General features: G+C 38.7%; 2 protein-coding genes across 4 annotated transcripts; both read right to left on the reverse strand.

Annotated features, from left to right (window-relative positions):
• Positions 1-1,739: 1,739 nt before the first annotated feature.
• On the reverse strand, positions 1,740-9,269 carry LOC311299324 (zinc-alpha-2-glycoprotein-like). Of its 3 annotated transcripts, XM_084422838.1 has the most exons (7): positions 9,204-9,269; positions 8,863-8,992; positions 6,197-6,448; positions 5,189-5,458; positions 4,665-4,943; positions 4,259-4,381; positions 1,740-2,003 (listed from the first exon to the last, which is right to left on the reverse strand). In XM_084422838.1, the coding sequence occupies exons 2-7, from the start codon at positions 8,948-8,950 to the stop codon at positions 1,957-1,959; spliced, it is 1,059 nt and encodes a 352-aa protein (XP_084278964.1). In that variant the 5' UTR covers positions 8,951-8,992; positions 9,204-9,269; the 3' UTR covers positions 1,740-1,956. The 3 variants fall into 3 exon arrangements, with proteins under 3 accessions (XP_084278964.1, XP_084278965.1, XP_084278966.1); XM_084422839.1 differs by lacking the exon at positions 9,204-9,269 and having other exon boundaries at positions 6,197-6,409; positions 8,863-8,986; XM_084422840.1 differs by lacking the exons at positions 8,863-8,992; positions 9,204-9,269 and adding an exon at positions 6,685-7,570 and having other exon boundaries at positions 6,197-6,409.
• Positions 9,270-9,605: 336 nt separating this feature from the next.
• LOC311300164 (uncharacterized protein) lies at positions 9,606-16,804 on the reverse strand (the record flags this gene model as incomplete). Its single annotated transcript, XM_084424297.1, has 2 exons — positions 16,589-16,804; positions 9,606-16,377 (listed from the first exon to the last, which is right to left on the reverse strand). Exon 2 carries the CDS (start codon positions 15,564-15,566, stop codon positions 9,606-9,608), a length of 5,961 nt encoding a protein of 1,986 aa, XP_084280423.1. The 5' UTR covers positions 15,567-16,377; positions 16,589-16,804.
• Between the last annotated feature and the right edge of the window lie 2,199 nt (positions 16,805-19,003).

Genomic DNA, 19,003 nt, shown 5'->3' on the forward strand with positions numbered 1-19,003 from the left:
TTTTTTTTACGCGAGCATAAGCACACAGTCGAACACAGAGCCTTGCAAAGTATACTTCTTTTGACTTTGCAGTTTTGAGCAATCTCTCGCCACGAGTTACAACCCATGTAAATACTGCAAAAAAAAAAACTCGCATACGAGTAAAAAAAAAGTGAAGCATACTTTGGCCATAAGAATGGCTTCAATTTCAAACCAATTCAAGACAGATTCAGACCCTGACAATGTTAAAGAACAAGATACGGACTTAGCAAGCATGGATTTCACAGGACGTTTCAGAGTGGTATGTTTTTTTGTTGTTGTAATTTTCTTATACATTATAAATACAATGTAATCCACCATTTAATCGTGATATTTGTCAGAAAACTAAGGTACTAACAGTAATCGATCACAAAATGACGGTTAATTTACCAAAGGAGCGGTAAACGGTCTTACAAAAGCAACAGAAAACAATTTCTTTCTTATTAAATTTGCCAGGCATAGATACTCGTTTGTTTTAATGTTCAGGAACAGTGTTTAAAATAAAATTTCGCCACTCTAAGTTCGTCAGCATTAAACGGAAAAAACAACGACAAAGACAACACTGTCTTCTCTACTTGGCCACATTTACACTGCAAGTCTGAATGTCCAATTAGGATTTTTTTGACCATATCCTATTTTTTTAACCTCCTACTTACTTCTTTTAAAAGTGACCGATATCTGCATTACACTACACGGGCTTAACGTGAAAAATGCTTAACGTGGCTTAATGCAACATAGTGATTTCAAAAGACCAAACTCTATTAATAAAGTATATGTTTAGTAAAGCAGATGAGTCTAGAATATGAATGCAATGAGTTTAATTTATTGACAGAACTCAGAGATACGTCATTAATGTGATTTTTATTTAGTAATTTCACCAGAACGAATAGAGTCTCATCCACAACAGTTAGCAATAGTTTGAAGCGCTCGTCTGTGCATGAGCCTCCGTCACTGATGACAGTCACAGCGGCAACTCAGCATCATTTCACATTTCAGCACCAGATCGCCACTTATTTCGCATCGAAATGAATACTCTGCTTGTCAACTATAGATGTTTCATTTGTAATAGATATATCTGTACAGTGAGATGTTTCATAAACATTTGACATTCTCGCATTATCAGGAGAATATCTGATCTTACAAGGCAGGCGCAAATGCACGTATATTTCCACATGTGAATGAGGCCTGAAACCGATCTCAGAATATCGGAACCATTGTGCTTTTTCCCTGCTTACACGTTCGTGGGTCATATCCGATCTGTGCCACATGGGAGGAAATAATCGAAATTGGGTCACTTGAACCATGCAGTGTAAATGTCCCTCATCCCTTTTTTGCGAATTCCTTGGGCCGCGATTATTTAAATGAGTAACATTATGACTTCATAAGATCCGGAAAAATCACGTTGTAGTCCAAACGAGCCATTTTTTTGTAGTTCTTGGAAAGTGTATTCTGTTAAATAAAATATCTCCCTTTGGAGAGGATTTTGACCCTTGTAACCTTGCAGATCTTATTTAAGCTCAAACAGCGACTTACACGCTAACTAAAGTCGGAAAAGTGAAAAAAGCATAATAGGACTCCTTTAAGCATTCTTATTAAAGTACAGGTGATGCAGATTAGAAACAGCTAAAGGAACAAAATCAAGAACAAACACAACTTTTTTTCCCAGAATGGAGCCAGAATGTAAGAACACTATGTCTGTTTAGAATGACCCAAAATGAGTAATTTCTCATCAGCGCCCATAAACCTGTTCACATCCCAGTCCATCACTGCTGATCCACTGGACTGGTGTCTGTACCTGCAGTTTGGACTGGATTTTGATTTAATTTTTTCATCTCTCTTTGCACAAAGAAAGAAAATGAATGTGATGTGGAGATACCGGTGTGTAGAGGTGATAATATGTGGTCCTCATCATAATAATATTCTCCTCCATTGCAGTCTTTACTGCCCAGTCACTGCGCCATAACAGGGCCAGCTTGTCATCAGACCTACAAAAGTTACAGGATATTTTCCAGTTATCACTTATTTCACAATGTGGATGTAAACTATTTCATGTGAATGTGCGAGACTTTGATTAATTAGCACCTATAGGTGAATAACTGGAAGAATAACTAAGTGCTATTTGTGTTGCAAACAAGTGAGTTCAGGATTATTATAATGAAATGATGATTAAAAATTCACAATTTCAAGCAGCATAACAGACCGTTTTTTGTTCGGCTTTAATAACTGGAAGCGAATGACACCAGAAGCCTTGCACATTCAAGTTACAAATGACTGTGCCGTTCTTACATGAAAAATAAATAGGATAAAAACTTATCTTGAAAACATACAGATATTATGTTCTTGTAAATATGTTTATGTCAAACTGCACTGATATCACACCTTTCATTCATTCATTATATCCCATCTTGCCTTTTTGTCTGTGCCCATCAAATAAAATCCAAATTGAAAATCATCATCAAAATCTCTACTAGTTCACATATTTCTACTGCCACACAGTAGGCTATATACTGTGAAACTGTCCATTTATAGTTCATACATTTTAAAATGTATGATATTTAAAAATAAGACATTTAAAGTAAAAGTGTTGCATATTCTGTGACTCGTTAGAATGTTTTAAAGGTCCCGTTCTACGTGATCCCATGTTTCAAACTTTAGTTAGTGTGTAATGTTGCTGTTAGAGCATAAATAATATCTGTAAAATTATAAAGCTCAAAGTTCAATGCCAAGCGAGATATTTTATTTAACAGAAGTTGACTACAAAAAACGGCTCGATTGGACTACATCCCTCTACTTCCTTCTTTAATGATGTCACTAGAACCGTTTCTTGACTAACCTCCGCCCACAGGAATGCTCCCTCAACTCTACTATTAATAAATAATGGATACATAGCCTACAAGCAGATGACAAATACGTTATAATAACCGTAATTAAACTACTAAACCATACCTGTTTCATCTCTATACAGCACTCTGACTCTGTAGGCATTATTGTCCGACTCGAAATGAACGCCGTTACTGAGAGTTTCTGATATTATCATCATTCCGTGAGATGAAATTGTCCTGAGAGACTGAGCGCGAGCTCATGAAGCTCCGCCCCCTGTGTCGTCCAGCAGCACCTCATTTGCATTTAAAGGGCACACACTGAAACAGCTCGTTTTTCTGAGCCCCAAAAAATGTCAATTTAAACATGCTGTAAAAAATGATCTGTTGGGTATTTTGAGCTCAAACTTCACATACACACTCTGGGGACATCAGAGACTTATTTTACATCTTGTGAAAAGGGGCATAATACGGGACCTTTAAATCTATGCTGGAAACACACCTCTACGCTGTGGCATACAACTCGCCTTTGGCTAAGCCACACCCTAGAATGTAGATTGACCAATCACAGCGCAGCCAAGAACGAGCTTCCACAGAGGTCCGACACTTTTTCACAGCGCTGCATTTACTTTAACACAGGCGTCTCATAATTTTGGTCTCAGGCTATTAATGTCGTAGTTTTATCAAAAATATGGTTAAACATTGTGCCTGGGGCATTTGTAACACAGATACGCGTTTCCCAGAGAGGCTGGAGGGGGGTGTCCATTTTTTTCCCTTACCAAAACCGAAGTCAAATCCTGACAAGTGTCGTCTTTGGATTAAACTGTGTGGACGTCCTCACAGTCAGCTAAACCCCTCAAGGATCAACAAGCACACTTTTGTGTGCTCTAAGGTAAATTTTGCTTTTAACCTTACTGTGAAGTTATACTAGTTAGACAGTTTTATGCTGTTTTAGGTTATAATTTCGGTTCTCTACCCTAATTAATGAAGAATCAAGGTGCTAGCAAGCAAGCTTAGCGATAGTTTAGTTATCACGTAAGTCAGGATTGTATGTTTTGACTAGCGGCTGGATGTTAGCTAACTTTGTTATTCAAGATACAAACACCTAACGTTAATGTTACAGACACGCTGTTGTGGTAGTTTTGAAGGTGACTAACGTTACCGCCACCGTGTTGCCACAGTCCAACAATATGAAGTTGTCGGACGTAGTAACAGTAACTAAGGGGGGCGGGGCTTAGCCAAAGGTGAATTGCCCCTAGGTTTTGGGACACTGATCAGTGTTGTATATTGAGCCATTGTTTTGTGTTGAGTAATGTTTGTTGAGTGTTTATTGAGTAACTTTTAGACATGTACAGCACTTTGGCCAACTTGTGTTGTTTTTAAATGTGCTTAAAAAATAAATGTTTAAATTTATAACTCACGATTTGACCTCCTTCTGAAGATGCAGAAATAAGTCCCTGCAATAGCTAGAATTAAAAGCAGACCTGCTACTATTCCTCTGACAACCCATCGAGGTTCTGGATCACAGTTAGAGCATGTTCCATCTGCAGAATTACAAACATAATATAAAAACTCATTATAAATGTTTTTATCAACCTTATGAACTGTTAAAAATTAGTGGAGACTTTAATTGTAGTTCTAGTGGCTTTACTTTAAGCCGGGGCAAGTATAAGAGTTAGCGAAGTTTAAATATCATATGACATGAACAGGTGCACACCGCCTTCTAGTGGTTAAATAATCTTTACATTTGGCTTCGACAGTAATTGTTTGTATTATCATGTTCTCTTGCTACAACATTGTTAGTGACAATATATGATGGATCTTTACCCCAGTCTACTGTAACTGGTTCTGTCAGACTGCTGTGAGTGACCAGACAGTCGTAAGATCCTTCATGGTTTCTGTCGATCTTCACACTGATTCTCATCTGAAAGGTTTCATCAGTATTTGGTCTGATTCCAGAAGATGTTTGATTCTCAAGATTAATTCTGTTCAATCTAATGTTCATCTGAACATCTCTGGGGTAGAAACCAGTGGCCAGACAGACCAGAACCAGTTTACTTTCATCAGCAGGAGATTTACTCACAGAGACATGAACATCTGGAGAACCTGGAGAAGAAAAAAAAAATGCAATTGACAAACATTTACAAATATTTTTTTTCCATCTCTGTGGTTTCTGTGCTGTGAAATGTTTTTTTATTCCTTTTTTTGAAATCACATTTTATGTTTTCCAGAAGAAAAGTTCATTTATAATTAAATTTTTTGGGTGATTATTCCTTTAATAATTTTGTCTTCATAATTCATAATCTATAGTTATGTGTTCACTGTGTTGCACTGATCTGATCAGAACTTACTCTTAATTGTGTTGTTAAATGTGAGGATCCACTCAGTGCAGGTCTTGAGGAAATGCTTGATGGACTGGTTGTATTCTCTGTGACGATCCACTTTCTTTTTAGTTTCTTTGGCTTTGGGGCTTTTATCAATCCACTGCATAGTGTCAGAATTAAAGGCAGAACGATAATTTCCATCATATACTAAATCATTAAAGCCCTTAAGACTCTTCCTTGTTCCATTAGGAAATTTCTCCAGTTCACAGCCAACCATTCTCTGAAGAACATGAAGCTCTGCAATCACAGAACAACACTCATGAGAAACATATATATAGCCTATATATATACAGTATATACATTTATATATAGCTATTCACACACACACACACACACACACACACACACACACACACACACACACACACACACACACACACACACACACACACACACACACACTGTTTGGAGTCAGTATTATATATATATATATATATATATATATATATATATATATTATGAATCAGGAACGCATTCAATTGAAGTAAAAAAGTAAGAGCATTTATAAAGTTTGCGTGTTTTAATTTTTTTTTTTGCCATTTATACATTTAATATATTTGAATTGTTATTTTTTATCTATATTCAAATTATTATTTGAATCTATATTTAATTGATTAAATGTCTTATTGTTTTATAGAGAAATGCATGTTTCACTTGTTCAAGTCTTTGTATAGAATGTTTATTTTTGTATTTGGATTAAGTAGCTACATTTATTATGTATGTCTATTTGAATACAATTTGTAACAACATGAAGAAAATAACATTATCACTTAATACAGTCAAATAGGAAACAACACGGTGACGGTTAAACATTTATTAATATTTTAAACATTATATTAATACATGTATTAATATAAATTAAAAAGGTGATTATCGTTGAACTAACAATTAACTATTGGATTTGAATACATTACCACTGAAAACGTTTTTTTAAAGTATTGTCATTATTGTATATAGATCCACTCAAACACTCACCAGAACACTCTTTAAACAGTGTGCAGTTTGAAAAATCGGACAACTTCTTTAGGTACCAGTCTCTGGTTTCAGGAGGTTCTGCAGGGGCTTTGGTCCAGTCGGTCAGATTCTCTCTTATCCAGACTCGTTCTTCATTACTGTAGTGAGCGATGAGTTTGTCATCGGACTCAGCCTCAGCAATGAACGCAGGAAATGTGTCTTCTTTGGTCAGGACTGTAAACATGTAGCGAAGGTAATGTATTTCTGAAGAAACTATAAACCACAAACAACAATGAAAACAGGTCACGACATATTTAATTTTATCGGATGGTTTGTAAAACAGGCGACCATATGGTTGCAAGAACTTCCTAAATAAATTCCTAAAAACAAACTCAAATGGTTTAAACTAGACTAGCCTACATTTGTATGTCGCATTTCTGCAAAAGACTCGAAAGAAATGAAGCACACAAAACAAATTAAGTGTTTACCTGAAGTGTTTAAGTGCTTACCTTGATTCCCAATGCTTTGAGAAAAGAATAAAAAAATGAGCAAATACATTTTTATGTCTACAAGCAAGATATTTTCAATCATTTTGTCTTTTCAGTCACTTTCCCCATGTGTCTATAAGTGGGTTATATGTCTTCCTGCTAGTGATGCTGCCCCTCACTGACTGCTTGATGAAATTAAACTTTCGTTTTCATTACTGAGGTTGCGGAAAAAGTAAAAAAGTAAAAAAAAAAAAAAAAAAAAAAAAAAAATCGTTGTCAGAAACAATCATCTTTTTTTGAAGCTCCTGAAAACACATTTGACAGCCTCGCTAGATTGAGAACATAAACTGTAAAGGTTCAGCATTTAATAGTGAACGCACATATCCGGGGAAAAACAACAACATATCAACATTTAAACAATGTAAAAGCTCCATGTTGTTGTATCTCCAGCAGAGAGCAGTATATGACCGAATAATCTACAAGGACTGGACGCGCCTCTTCATGAGACTCAGCCAATCAGAGTCCTTCTCATCAGACGGGCCTCCATCACTTACAGTTTTTTCTGATTGCTAAACGACAGTGAGCACAACTGGAGCTACATGTGCAAAACTCTAACTACAAACAGTCTGCACTACCAACAGTCTCCTGAGCTAAACAGTTCACATCACCTGCAAAACTCACTCCAAGCAACACAACTCTTAACACATGGCTCAAAACAGGCTCAGTGCAGCCAAACACTGGCACAACCCTCACTGAGATAACACACACTGTCACTCAGAACACACTGAGAGTAAAAACACTAGCATCAAACACCAATACAGAAAATACTAACTTTTCATCTTTACAGTTTGAACAATTTCAGTGACTTCATACAAAGTAATATTTTCTTCAAAGAAAAGAGTGACATTCTTTCACATGATTTATTTAAATTTTTAGAACATGACAATTCTTTAATGTAGATGAAAATTAGCAGTTTGCGTCAGTAGTCTGTAGTAATTTACGGAATTACAGTAATGAGAAAAAAAAGGTAGAAAATAAAAGTACATACTGTAATTCGAACAAATAATTGAGGGGCTAATCCTGCCTCTCTCTCTCTAGCATCAGGCCACAGGCTTTCATCAACATCACATCTAATGTTCTCTCTTGCCATGCACCTGGGGAAGAACCTTCTGGAGTGCCTTATCCATCCCTGGCAGTCGTGTCCTCACATCCGGCACGCATGGCTTCCAAAAGAGACAATTGGTCATGTGGGTGGTGACCAAACAAATAAACGAAATATATTTTACGTAAAGTGTCAAAAATATATGTGGCATATATTCCAAATACATTGAAATATATTTGCATTGTTGGTCACTTATATTTATCATTTTGAAATATATTCTGAAATATAACAAAAATATATGATGTTACAGTAAGTGTGAAATATATTTACATATATTTAACTAAAATATATTTATTGGGCCAATTTCGAATATTTGCATATATTCCAAAAATATATTTCAAATATATTTATTTTGTGTATGGGAGCCTTTCAGCTGAGATTGCAATCAGCAGTGTGTGAAAGGCACAAGGCTGAAATCTATTCTGTTTTGAATGTGTGGTTCACAGTTTTGACAGCAGTGTGTTAGCATTTGAACAAAGTGCTGTAAATCCACAGTGTTGTGCAGGTTGTGGTTAAAGTCATGGGATAAGTGTGTAGAGTTTTGAAAACTGTTCAAGCAATGAAAAACGAACTAGAATTTGGTCCACATGAACTGCTGCTGTGCAGACTGTAGTTAGAGTTTTGCACATGTGACTCCAGTTGTGCCCACTGTCGTTTAGCAATCGAAAAAAAACTGTAATACTGAACCTCAAATCTTCAATGTGAGTATTTCAGATCGCTGACTCATAGCTGCCAACTTTTCAGTTTTGCTTGGAGTGAGATTTATGGGGGAGGGGGGAGGGGATGTAAAAAAAATATTGCATCACAATAAGTGTATTGTGATTGTCAAAACATTTAAGTAAATAATTGAATTTTATTAGGTTTAGTGACAACATGTTACAATGTTTACATGATACTATTTCTGGTAAGCTACGCTTTTTTATTATTTCAATTAAATTTGATTATTGTGATTTGATTTATTATTGACTCATTTGGATAAATATTAGGTAGGCTACACAAGATAGGCATTCATTTTTCTCAAGAAAAAAACAACTCACATTGTAGCAGCCCCTCGGCGTCGACAAACGAGACAGAGAGTTTCGACGGGTGCTTAATCTTCTTTATTCCGCTCGCTTTGAGCGCCATCAACCGTGACTTCGATAAACGTTGTGTTGTAGCACCGTGAAACTACATAAAGAAACAATATACTCATAAATAAAAAACGTATGTACAAATAACAGATTACTTAAACAAATACACATCTACAGATACCCAAAAGGCAAATAAATTATTACATACATGAGAAATTAACCAAAAGAGCTCGACAAATAACACGTGCCATACGAAATTATATATTACTTTAAAATACAACATGCAAACACACAATAAAGACACATACCTCGCTCCGCTTGCCAAAGGGTACTAAAAGAACCAAAACGAAAAGTGCATCCACCTTTTTACAATATATATTTCAAACTTTTGTAAACACCACAATGTGCTCCTCGTCCGCACCTCTTTCTTCTCCCTGAGTTACAGCTTACGTTACGTAGAGAGCGTGCGTGCGCGCACACAACACGTTTAAAGGGACACACACACATACATATTTTTGCGGTCATTTACACTCCCACCAATTATGAAATGATGAAAGAACAGGACAAACTGTGAATGAATCAGAACATGATTTCTGAACATCAATATGACCGCCTTCAAACAGTTTATATGCATGCGAAGTCTAAAATGTTAGGTTTTATAGAACTTAATTACATGGTCTGATGCAATGGAATCACAAAGCAGTCGTTGATTACTCATTTTCAATAAGTACCACCAATTTTTGGATGGGCCTTTCAATGACTGTGGGCTTGGAGCATTGATTTTGTTTTCGCTCCCCTAACTGCAACTTGACTCGCCTTACAAGACCATCACTTCCTTCACTGGTTTCCACCACTCGGCCTAATTGCCACTGACCTCTGGGAAGCATATCGTCTTTGATGATTACAACATCATTCACTTGAAGGTTACGGCGAGGAATATGCCATTTCTGACGTGCTGCAATGTTGAGAAGGTATTCCTTCTTCCAACGACTCCAAAATTGTTCGATTAGGTATTGAACTCTGCGCCATCTTTTAGTGGCATACACATCTTGTTTTACAAACTCTCCTGGAGGTGGAAGAGCAACATCAGACTTCATCATTATCAGATGGTTTGGGGTCAATGGTTCGAGTGAATTTGGATCATTAATCCCATCTACCGTTAGAGGGCGGCTGTTTACAATGGCCATTGCTTCATAAAACAGCGTTCTGAGTGATGCGTCATCAAGCCTGCCTGGGCATAAAGCAAGTGTGGCATTGAGTACATTTCGCACAGTTCGTATCTGGCGCTCCCAGACACCTCCAGCATGGCTTGCAGAAGGAGCATTAAAGACAAACTCGCATTGCCTTTCTGTAAGAAAGATCTCTAAGGCGTTGGTGTCAATCTTTTCCAGTGATTTTGCGAATTCATTTTTAGCTCCAACAAAGTTAGTGCCGTGGTCACACTGAAGTTTGCGAACTGCTCCTCTGAGGCTGATAAAGCACCTTAGGGCATTGATAAAGGAGTCTGTAGATAGGTCCTCAATCATTTCAATATGGACTGCACGAGATGATAGACAAGTGAATAATAGGCCATATCTCTTAAGCTCCTTACGAGCTCTCTTCACAATAAATGGCCCGAAACAGTCCATACCACAGTACGTGAATGGAGCGGAAACCTCAACACGTTCTCTGGGAAGTTCTGCCATACGCTGTTCTTCAGCTGGTCGTCTGAGTTTCCGACATTGCACACACTTGTGTATGAACTTGGCGACGGACTTACTGCCTCCAATGATCCAGAATCCATTCATTCTTAACTCCATTTGAGTTTGGCTTCTTCCCTGGTGACGAACTTTGGTGTGGTAATATGACAGAATTAGTTTAGTGATGTGGTTACCTTTTGGAAGTATTACAGGATGTTTTAGATCTTGACTGAGAGATGAGTGTTTTAGCCTCCCACCAACACGGAGGATGCCATTGTCCAAAATAGGATCCAGAGGGTACAGTGCGCTTGAATTTGGTAGAGCTTCTCCTCTTTCAATTATTTGCATTTCTTTTGAGAATGCTTGCTGCTGTACAAGCTTGATGACCACCTTAGCAGCTCTCTCACGTTCTTCAACTGTCACATGATCACCGTTGTACATCTGTTTGTGGCCCAATCTGTTTATTCTTGCAACCACCCTTAGAAGCATAGACCAAGAAGAGAATCGACTTAAGCGACTGAGGATGTCTGCTCCGTCTCTGACTGAGGTCACAAAGGTTTGGACTAATTTAACTTCAGGATCACCGACAAGCAGGTTCACAGGTGTGTATGGTGTTGCATTTACTTCCTGTTCCCACAGGAATTTGGGTCCTGATAACCACATTGATGTAGAGATGGCAGACGCATTAAGCCCTCTAGATGCATAATCAGCAGGATTATCTGTTGTATTTACGTAACACCAATGACTAGGATCTGTGACATCTCGTATCAGCTGCACTCGATTTGCGACAAAAACATGAAACCTACGGGCTTCGTTGTTAATGTAGGCTAAAACGACCTGCGAGTCTGTCCAGAAGAACTCTTGGTCAATCTTCATTTCCAGCTCATTTTTCAGCATGACACTCATTCTGGCAGATATGACAGCGGCTGAGAGTTCTAACCTGGGAATGCTTATGACCTTTGTAGGTGAGACCCTGGCTTTAGCCATCACCAGACTGCAGTGGACTTCACTCTTGTCATTTTTGAAGCGGAGGTAGGAACAAGCACCATATCCTACATTACTCGCATCAGAGAAGTGGTGTAACTCTGTTCTGACTATGTCACTGAAGGTATGTGGGTGATAACATCTTGGTATCAATACTTCCTTGAGTTTCAGAAGATCGTTTTTCCAACCCACCCATTGAGAACGCAAGTCATCAGGAAGTTCGTTGTCCCATTCAGTACCTCTACGACACAGTTCTTGTAGGATACACTTTCCCTGTAGAATAAATGGGGCGACAAACCCAAGAGGGTCATATAGAGAGGCTATAACAGACAGAATACCACGGCGAGTCAATGGTTGATCCTTAAGGTCAATGCTGAAACTGAATGTGTCATCCTTTGTTGACCATTGAATGCCGAGTACGCGTCCAGCTGGTGCTGCTTCAAGATTAAAGTCAAGAGGCTTTGATGTAGTTGCCTTTTCTGACGGGTTTAAACAACTCAGAACGTCTTCCTTATTTGAGTTAAATTTGTGAAGCCGTAAACCTCCATGTTTACACACTCTTTGAGCTTGCATTATTAGTTCTTTGGCTTCACTGGTTGAGGGAACACTGGTTAACCCATCATCCACATAAAAGTTCTTCTCAATGAATGCTGAGGCTGAAGGATAGTTAACCTTGTGCTGCTGTGCCAGGTACTTTAGGCCAAAATTGGCACACCCAGGTGAAGACGTGGCACCAAAGAGGTGGACTGCCATGCGATATTCTTGAGGCTCTTTCTCCAAGTCTCCACCCTCCCACCATAAGAATCTCAGGTAATTGCGTTCATCAGGTGGGACGAGAAACTGGTGAAACATCTTCTCTATGTCACAGGTAACTGCTACTGGCTCCTTTCTAAAACGGCACAGCACTCCCACCAAGGAATTGGTTAGATCAGGCCCAGTCAGAAGTGTGTCATTTAGAGATATACCACGAAACTTTGCTGAACAATCGAATACCACCCTCAGCTTGTTTGGTTTCTGAGGGTGGTACACCCCATGGTGTGGGATGTACCACACTGTCTCTCCATTTAATATAGCTGGAGCTTGTTCTGCATCACCCTTGATAATCATCTCTTCCATGAAAGCCTTATAGTGATCATAATACTGTTTATTGGACTTGAGCCGTTTCTTTAGGTGTTGTAGTCGAGCAGTTACTAGCCCTTTGTTGTTGGGTAGTGAGGGTCGGCTGCTGCACTTAAATGGGAGAGGAAGCTCGTAATGTCCATTATCCTTCTGATGAATATTGGCACTGAGGTGCTGTATGAAACGAACATCCTCTTGTGACACACATTTATCCTCATAAGCTTTCTCATTGAAATCTGACTCAAGAATTTTCAGGATATCATTGGGCGATGGGACAGGTATTTCCTTTACTGCAACACGGTGGACAAAACTCTGATTTCCTTGTCGGTCAAGGTGTGGATTAGACAGGCCTATAATACTCCACCCAAGCACAGTTCTTTGCGCGAAAGGCTCATTTTCACCACCTATAATGGCTTCCAAGGGAGCTAGAGCAGATGGGCAGTCAAATCCAATTAAAAGTCCGACTTCACAGTTCAAAAGTGGTGATAGCTGACTTGCTAAGTGTCTGAGGTGACTCCACTGAAGCGCTGTGTGCTTGGTGGGTATATACGACTTGTCCACTGGAATGAAGTCTCTTGTGTATGCTTGCTGTAGTGGTATAGAACTTGCAGATTGTAGTCCTCTTACTTTAAGTCCACGGACTCTCTTACTGGCAGTGATCGTGTCAGCAGCTGTCATGGTGCTGAGCCTCAATTGCACAGGTTGTGAGACAACATTCAAACTTTCAAGAAGATCTTCCAAGATGAAACTTGAGTCGCTCTGGGTGTCAAGTAGAGCATAAGTTAGTACTTCTCTTTGGGGTTCGTCCACTGTAGAGATGAAAACTGGCACAATGCTGGAAGTAGCAGGAGAACATTGAGTGAGTGCGTGGGTCATGACTTTATGAACGTCCTCATTTGCTTGAACATTCGTAGATGCCCCTTTAGGGTCCTTTGAAGGAGCTTTATCCCTTTCTTCATGTAAGCAGGTAGGATGACTTCGACCACACGTACCACATGTATGTCTTCTTCTACAGTCTTTACTCATGTGCCCCTTTCTGAGACATCCGAAACAGAGGTGGGTTTCATGAATGAAGGCTTTCTTTTCTTCAATAGTCTTTCCAGCAAATGTAGAGCATTGAGCAATGTGATGTTTTTCATCCTTGCAGAAAAGGCACGATGTCTTTGGCTTAGAGATGTACGTCTCTGGTCTTTTTGAGCTGGAGTCGTTCACCTGAACCTTTGTACTGAGAGCCTTAGCACGTTTGGGGAACCTTTCATCTGTGTTCCTTTGATTCACAAATAGCGCAGAGGTTATAAGGTTACAAGCTATTTTTGCTTCCTTTTGCAGAAATTCTGTGAAGCATTTGAAACTTGGATAGTCACCTGATGTGTCTAGCTCTTCCACCACGATTCGGTTCCACTTTCTCACAATCCATTCGGGGAGTTTCTTTAACAGCTTGTGGTTTTCTTCAGAATCATTTAGGATGGCTAATCCTTTTACGTGAGGAATTGCCTCGACACAACCTTGTAGGAAATCTGTGAAATCTCGTAATGCCAGTGGGTCATTTGCTCCAATTTTGGGCCATCTCATCAGCTTGTCTCGAAACGCTCTTTGGATGACGAACGAGTTCCCGTACCTTTCCTGTAACACTTTCCAGGCACCTTGATACGCATCCTCAGAATTTCTGTAGAAATATCCCTCCACCGCTTTGCGAGCTTCCCCAGCAAGGTAATTCTTCAGATAGAACATTTTTTCACCAGAAGGAAGAGGTTTTCGATCGATGAGGGCCATGAATGACATCTTCCAATCTATGAATTTTAAAGGGTCACCAACAAAGACAGTGGGTTCTGGAACTGGCAGCCGATGTGTGCTTAGTGAGTTTGCTATTGCTTGAGCTAGATCTGCAGTTTCCTGAGGTGATGTAACTTCATATCCTTCACATGATGCTTGCTGAGGTAGGAACAACTGTGCTTCTGGGTTCAGTTGAGATGTAAGCTCTGTCCTTTGGCAGCCAGTGTGAATGCTAGGGCCTTCGTCATCTTTACAGCAATGAAGGTTGCCTTCCAAATCGTCATACACTTTGACACGAGCTGCTGCTACTTTAACGTCTTTGTCAACTTGTAGCTGTTGTAGCCGCTTCTTTTCCTCAACTAGCCTTAACTGCATTTCAGCCTCCTTCTGCTTTATCTCCGCTAACATTCTCGATTCACAAAGCTTCCAGTCATGCTCCATCTTATCAAGCTTAGCTTGTTGATTGTGAATTTCTTGTAAAGCTTTAGCTTGTTCTAGTTTCGCTGCAAATTCTGCCTGTGCATCAGCACGCTTACTTGAGACTTTAGAAGTCTTTGATTGGTTATCGGATCCCAGTGATGACTCTGAAACGACTGTGTTTGTTACTGTACATCCAAAAACGGATCCATATTCATCCTTGTTCAGCACCTGCCTTACTCTTTCCTTCACAAGTTCTTCGTTATAACTTTCATTAAAAGTTTCCAGTCGTTTACTGACAAGATCAGTGATCTCTGCAGTTAGTGCAGCGCAGGCATCCATACGTTTCACAATGTCTGGAGTAGTAGTGTGGTTACGCAGAATCGGTTCATAACGCTGATAGACTGAATCATGTCTGCCTTGAATGTCCTGCTGTATTTGCTCCAGGTCTTCACGTGTACAGAATGTTTTCAAATTTGATCTAGCCTCTCTTGCAGCCTGCTTCCAGGACTCATATGTCTTATGGAAGGACCTTTCCTGTTTCTTTGCTTCGAGCTCATGCATCTCTCGACCTTTCTCTGTGAAGCTTCTTTCACGTGAGCTTGCTCTGATCTGTTGCACTGGTGGGTTACTTATTTCTTCAGCTGGAAGTGGCATCTCCTCAACTGATTCAACTTCCTTTTCAGGTGGGTTTTCCATGGCCTCTTTAATGTTGTTTGCTTCTTTAAACTGGGCAACTTAAGCTATAAGTGATACCATTTCCATCAGACCTTTAAATGTAAGCACTCAAAATATTAGCAACGAGAATCAACACAAATGCATATCTGTAAACACTTTTTAACATTTAAATATTTCCCTTGTAATAGATCAGAAATTTCAGTGTTTACAAACAGTAATAAAGTTAACTGTACTCTTTGTGTATGACTTTTTAAATGTCCTAGATAAATCTTCAACAATCAAACGTTCAAATTTAACACACAAGTTTATAGTCTTTAAATAATCAAGTAAACTTGAATATTTTTTTTGTGATTTGACTTATTCAATTTAAATGTCTCTTGTAGTTGTATCCTTCAATTTAATAGTTCAAAAAAAACAATTCTCCTTTCCATTTGAACATGTCAACTTACAGAGTTCCAATGAATGGATGCAGCTCACGTGGGAATACGATTTACTCACAGTCTCAATCTCATCTGTAATGTTAAACGGTGCCTTGCTACCACCTTGCGATCTTTCCCTTTAAGCAGTTATAATGACGTCACGATCCGCTGTGACTGCGCAGACGTCCGCAGCGCCGTGCTGATCCTAGTGCGGCGTTGTGATGAACTCTCTCGAACAGGGCAGCAGCGAAGCGATGCAGAGTCCCGATAAGCGTCGAGTTTCACTGTAGCAGCCCCTCGGCGTCGACAAACGAGACAGAGAGTTTCGACGGGTGCTTAATCTTCTTTATTCCGCTCGCTTTGAGCGCCATCAACCGTGACTTCGATAAACGTTGTGTTGTAGCACCGTGAAACTACATAAAGAAACAATATACTCATAAATAAAAAACGTATGTACAAATAACAGATTACTTAAACAAATACACATCTACAGATACCCAAAAGGCAAATAAATTATTACATACATGAGAAATTAACCAAAAGAGCTCGACAAATAACACGTGCCATACGAAATTATATATTACTTTAAAATACAACATGCAAACACACAATAAAGACACATACCTCGCTCCGCTTGCCAAAGGGTACTAAAAGAACCAAAACGAAAAGTGCATCCACCTTTTTACAATATATATTTCAAACTTTTGTAAACACCACAATGTGCTCCTCGTCCGCACCTCTTTCTTCTCCCTGAGTTACAGCTTACGTTACGTAGAGAGCGTGCGTGCGCGCACACAACACGTTTAAAGGGACACACACACATACATATTTTTGCGGTCATTTACACACATAATGCTGTAAACATTGCCTACAGACAGCCCTATCAGCTGGCAGTATTATTTAAGGTTAAAAATAATTAAATATAATGCGTTTTTTATTATAATAACAACTTTATTTAATGATATAAGTAAAAAATATAATAAATATGTAATATAGTACACGTTTAGCAAAATACTCTCTATAGCTCTTTTTTTTCTAGCCAACTAACGTGCTATAGCCTATGTGGGCATAATGGGCCGACTGGGCTTTTGCTATATACCACTTTTTATTAGAACAGTAACAACAGAATCGCTTTTCAAAGCTAAACTTAAAACATGTCTTTCTGGGAAGGTTTATGACTCCTGAGTCTAAATGGAGCTGATGTAAGCATCTTAATACGTGCTTTTTCTTGTATGGCGGATGTACAGCATGCTGTTGAATGTTTATCTGTTTTGGTCTTTTATCAGAACCTTTTATTTAATGTTGTTCAGCACAATGGTGGACAAGGATATATCCTTCCATATCCAGATCTAGTTATCTGTGATCAGATCTTTTTTTGCATAAAAGTGCTTTAATAACAGAATAACAGAAACAAACAAGAGCATCTTCTTAATAATTTGTGAAAACTGAAAAATAATCATTCCTATTGTTCTGCAAATCTTTTTGAAAGTTGTTTTCTCTGACTATCGAACACATGCTGTATTCATATGAGCTGAGAGAAATCTTCAAACCTAAACATCATGTTGCACAGTCCAATTAACACACACTCAAGACTCGTTTATTTCTTATATTGCACATTTAACAACTCATTATCCAGATGCACATTTATGCATGTATCAGACACTTTAATCAAAAAGACTTACATTGCATTCAATCTATACATCTGATCCCTGGGAATCAAATCCATGACTTTGGGTTTGCTCACACCATGATGATGATTATCCAGGTTACAGGATACCTGTATCACTATAGTGTTCCTGTAGCTCAGCTAATCATGATGCAGCATAATAAAGTAGTACAAAAAAAAAAAAAAGTGTAACACTAGGCGCGTTTCCACTACAGATTTTCGCAAAACTTTTGCGTTTATTTTTATTTTTTTATTTTTCAATTTGCGAATGCCAAAAGTGGGGGTGCTGGCTAACAGGTTAATGATGTTTCAGTGGAATTTTCTACCAGGAACATAGATGTTTTTTTTTGTGTCCATGTTATTATAGCAATGTGCTCTTAATGTACTGAGAGCAAATAAATAGCTTTGATTTTTCCCAGCTGATCTACATTATTAAATACAGAAAAAAATAATTGAGAAAAATATGATTATTTAGATTTTCAGCTGTATTTCACTGTCCTATATGCTCAGAGTTTGTTTGTTGATTTCCTCATGTGTTTCTCCAAACCCAGACTCCATTATAACGGTAAGAACAAGCGTCACTATCACACACTGACCGCAGGACTCTCTCTCTCTCTCTCCAGTTCATCATTGGCCTGTTCCTGCAATCTTGAGCTCTCAAACAGAGTTGAAGCTGCTGAAAAATATCTGAGTGAAACATAATATTTCTTTAATGCTGGACTGGCTGTCAGCTCCAGTGTTTCTGTCCTCCACTGTGTATTTTAATGCTGATGTGTTTTGTTGTAGAACAGCGCCACCATGTGACATCAGCTGACTACTGCGGCTCTGAGCTTCTCTGATGCTGATAGTGATGTTGGGATGTTTTCTCTTTCTGTAGATGATGTTTTGTCCCGGGGCTCGATATGCCTGGATGACATGGTTCAGGGGGACACTATCGCTCGACTGCACTGTCACTATGTCGTGTTCAGAACACCTCACAGTTTCTCATGAGAAAAGAGCAGATATTACACACTTTACACAAATATTCTCACATTACTTACAATCCCATGTGATAAATATTAGATATGATAGATAAACTATTTTCTTGAGCTAGCATGAAACCTATATCCAGTGATTTAAAAAAGACTTCTACACAAATGTGTGTGTTTTTCATCTGCAGATCTTTCCAGTAAAGAAGAGCAGAAAAGGGCTCCGCTAATATTTTCTCCAGGATCTGAGCAGCTTTGACACCAGATGATGAATCCATCACCATCTGAAACCGATATGAGCTAAAACCTGCTGTGTCAAATCTAAATGAAAGCATGCGTGTATTTTGCACAGTTCTGATCTCAATGGAAGCTTGTTTCCGCCACAAAATAAAACATTTTAAAAGA

The sequence above is a fragment of the Rutilus rutilus genome, assembly GCF_951802725.1.
Source record: "Rutilus rutilus genome assembly, chromosome: 11".
In the NCBI taxonomy this organism is placed as follows: Eukaryota; Metazoa; Chordata; class Actinopteri; order Cypriniformes; family Leuciscidae; genus Rutilus; species Rutilus rutilus.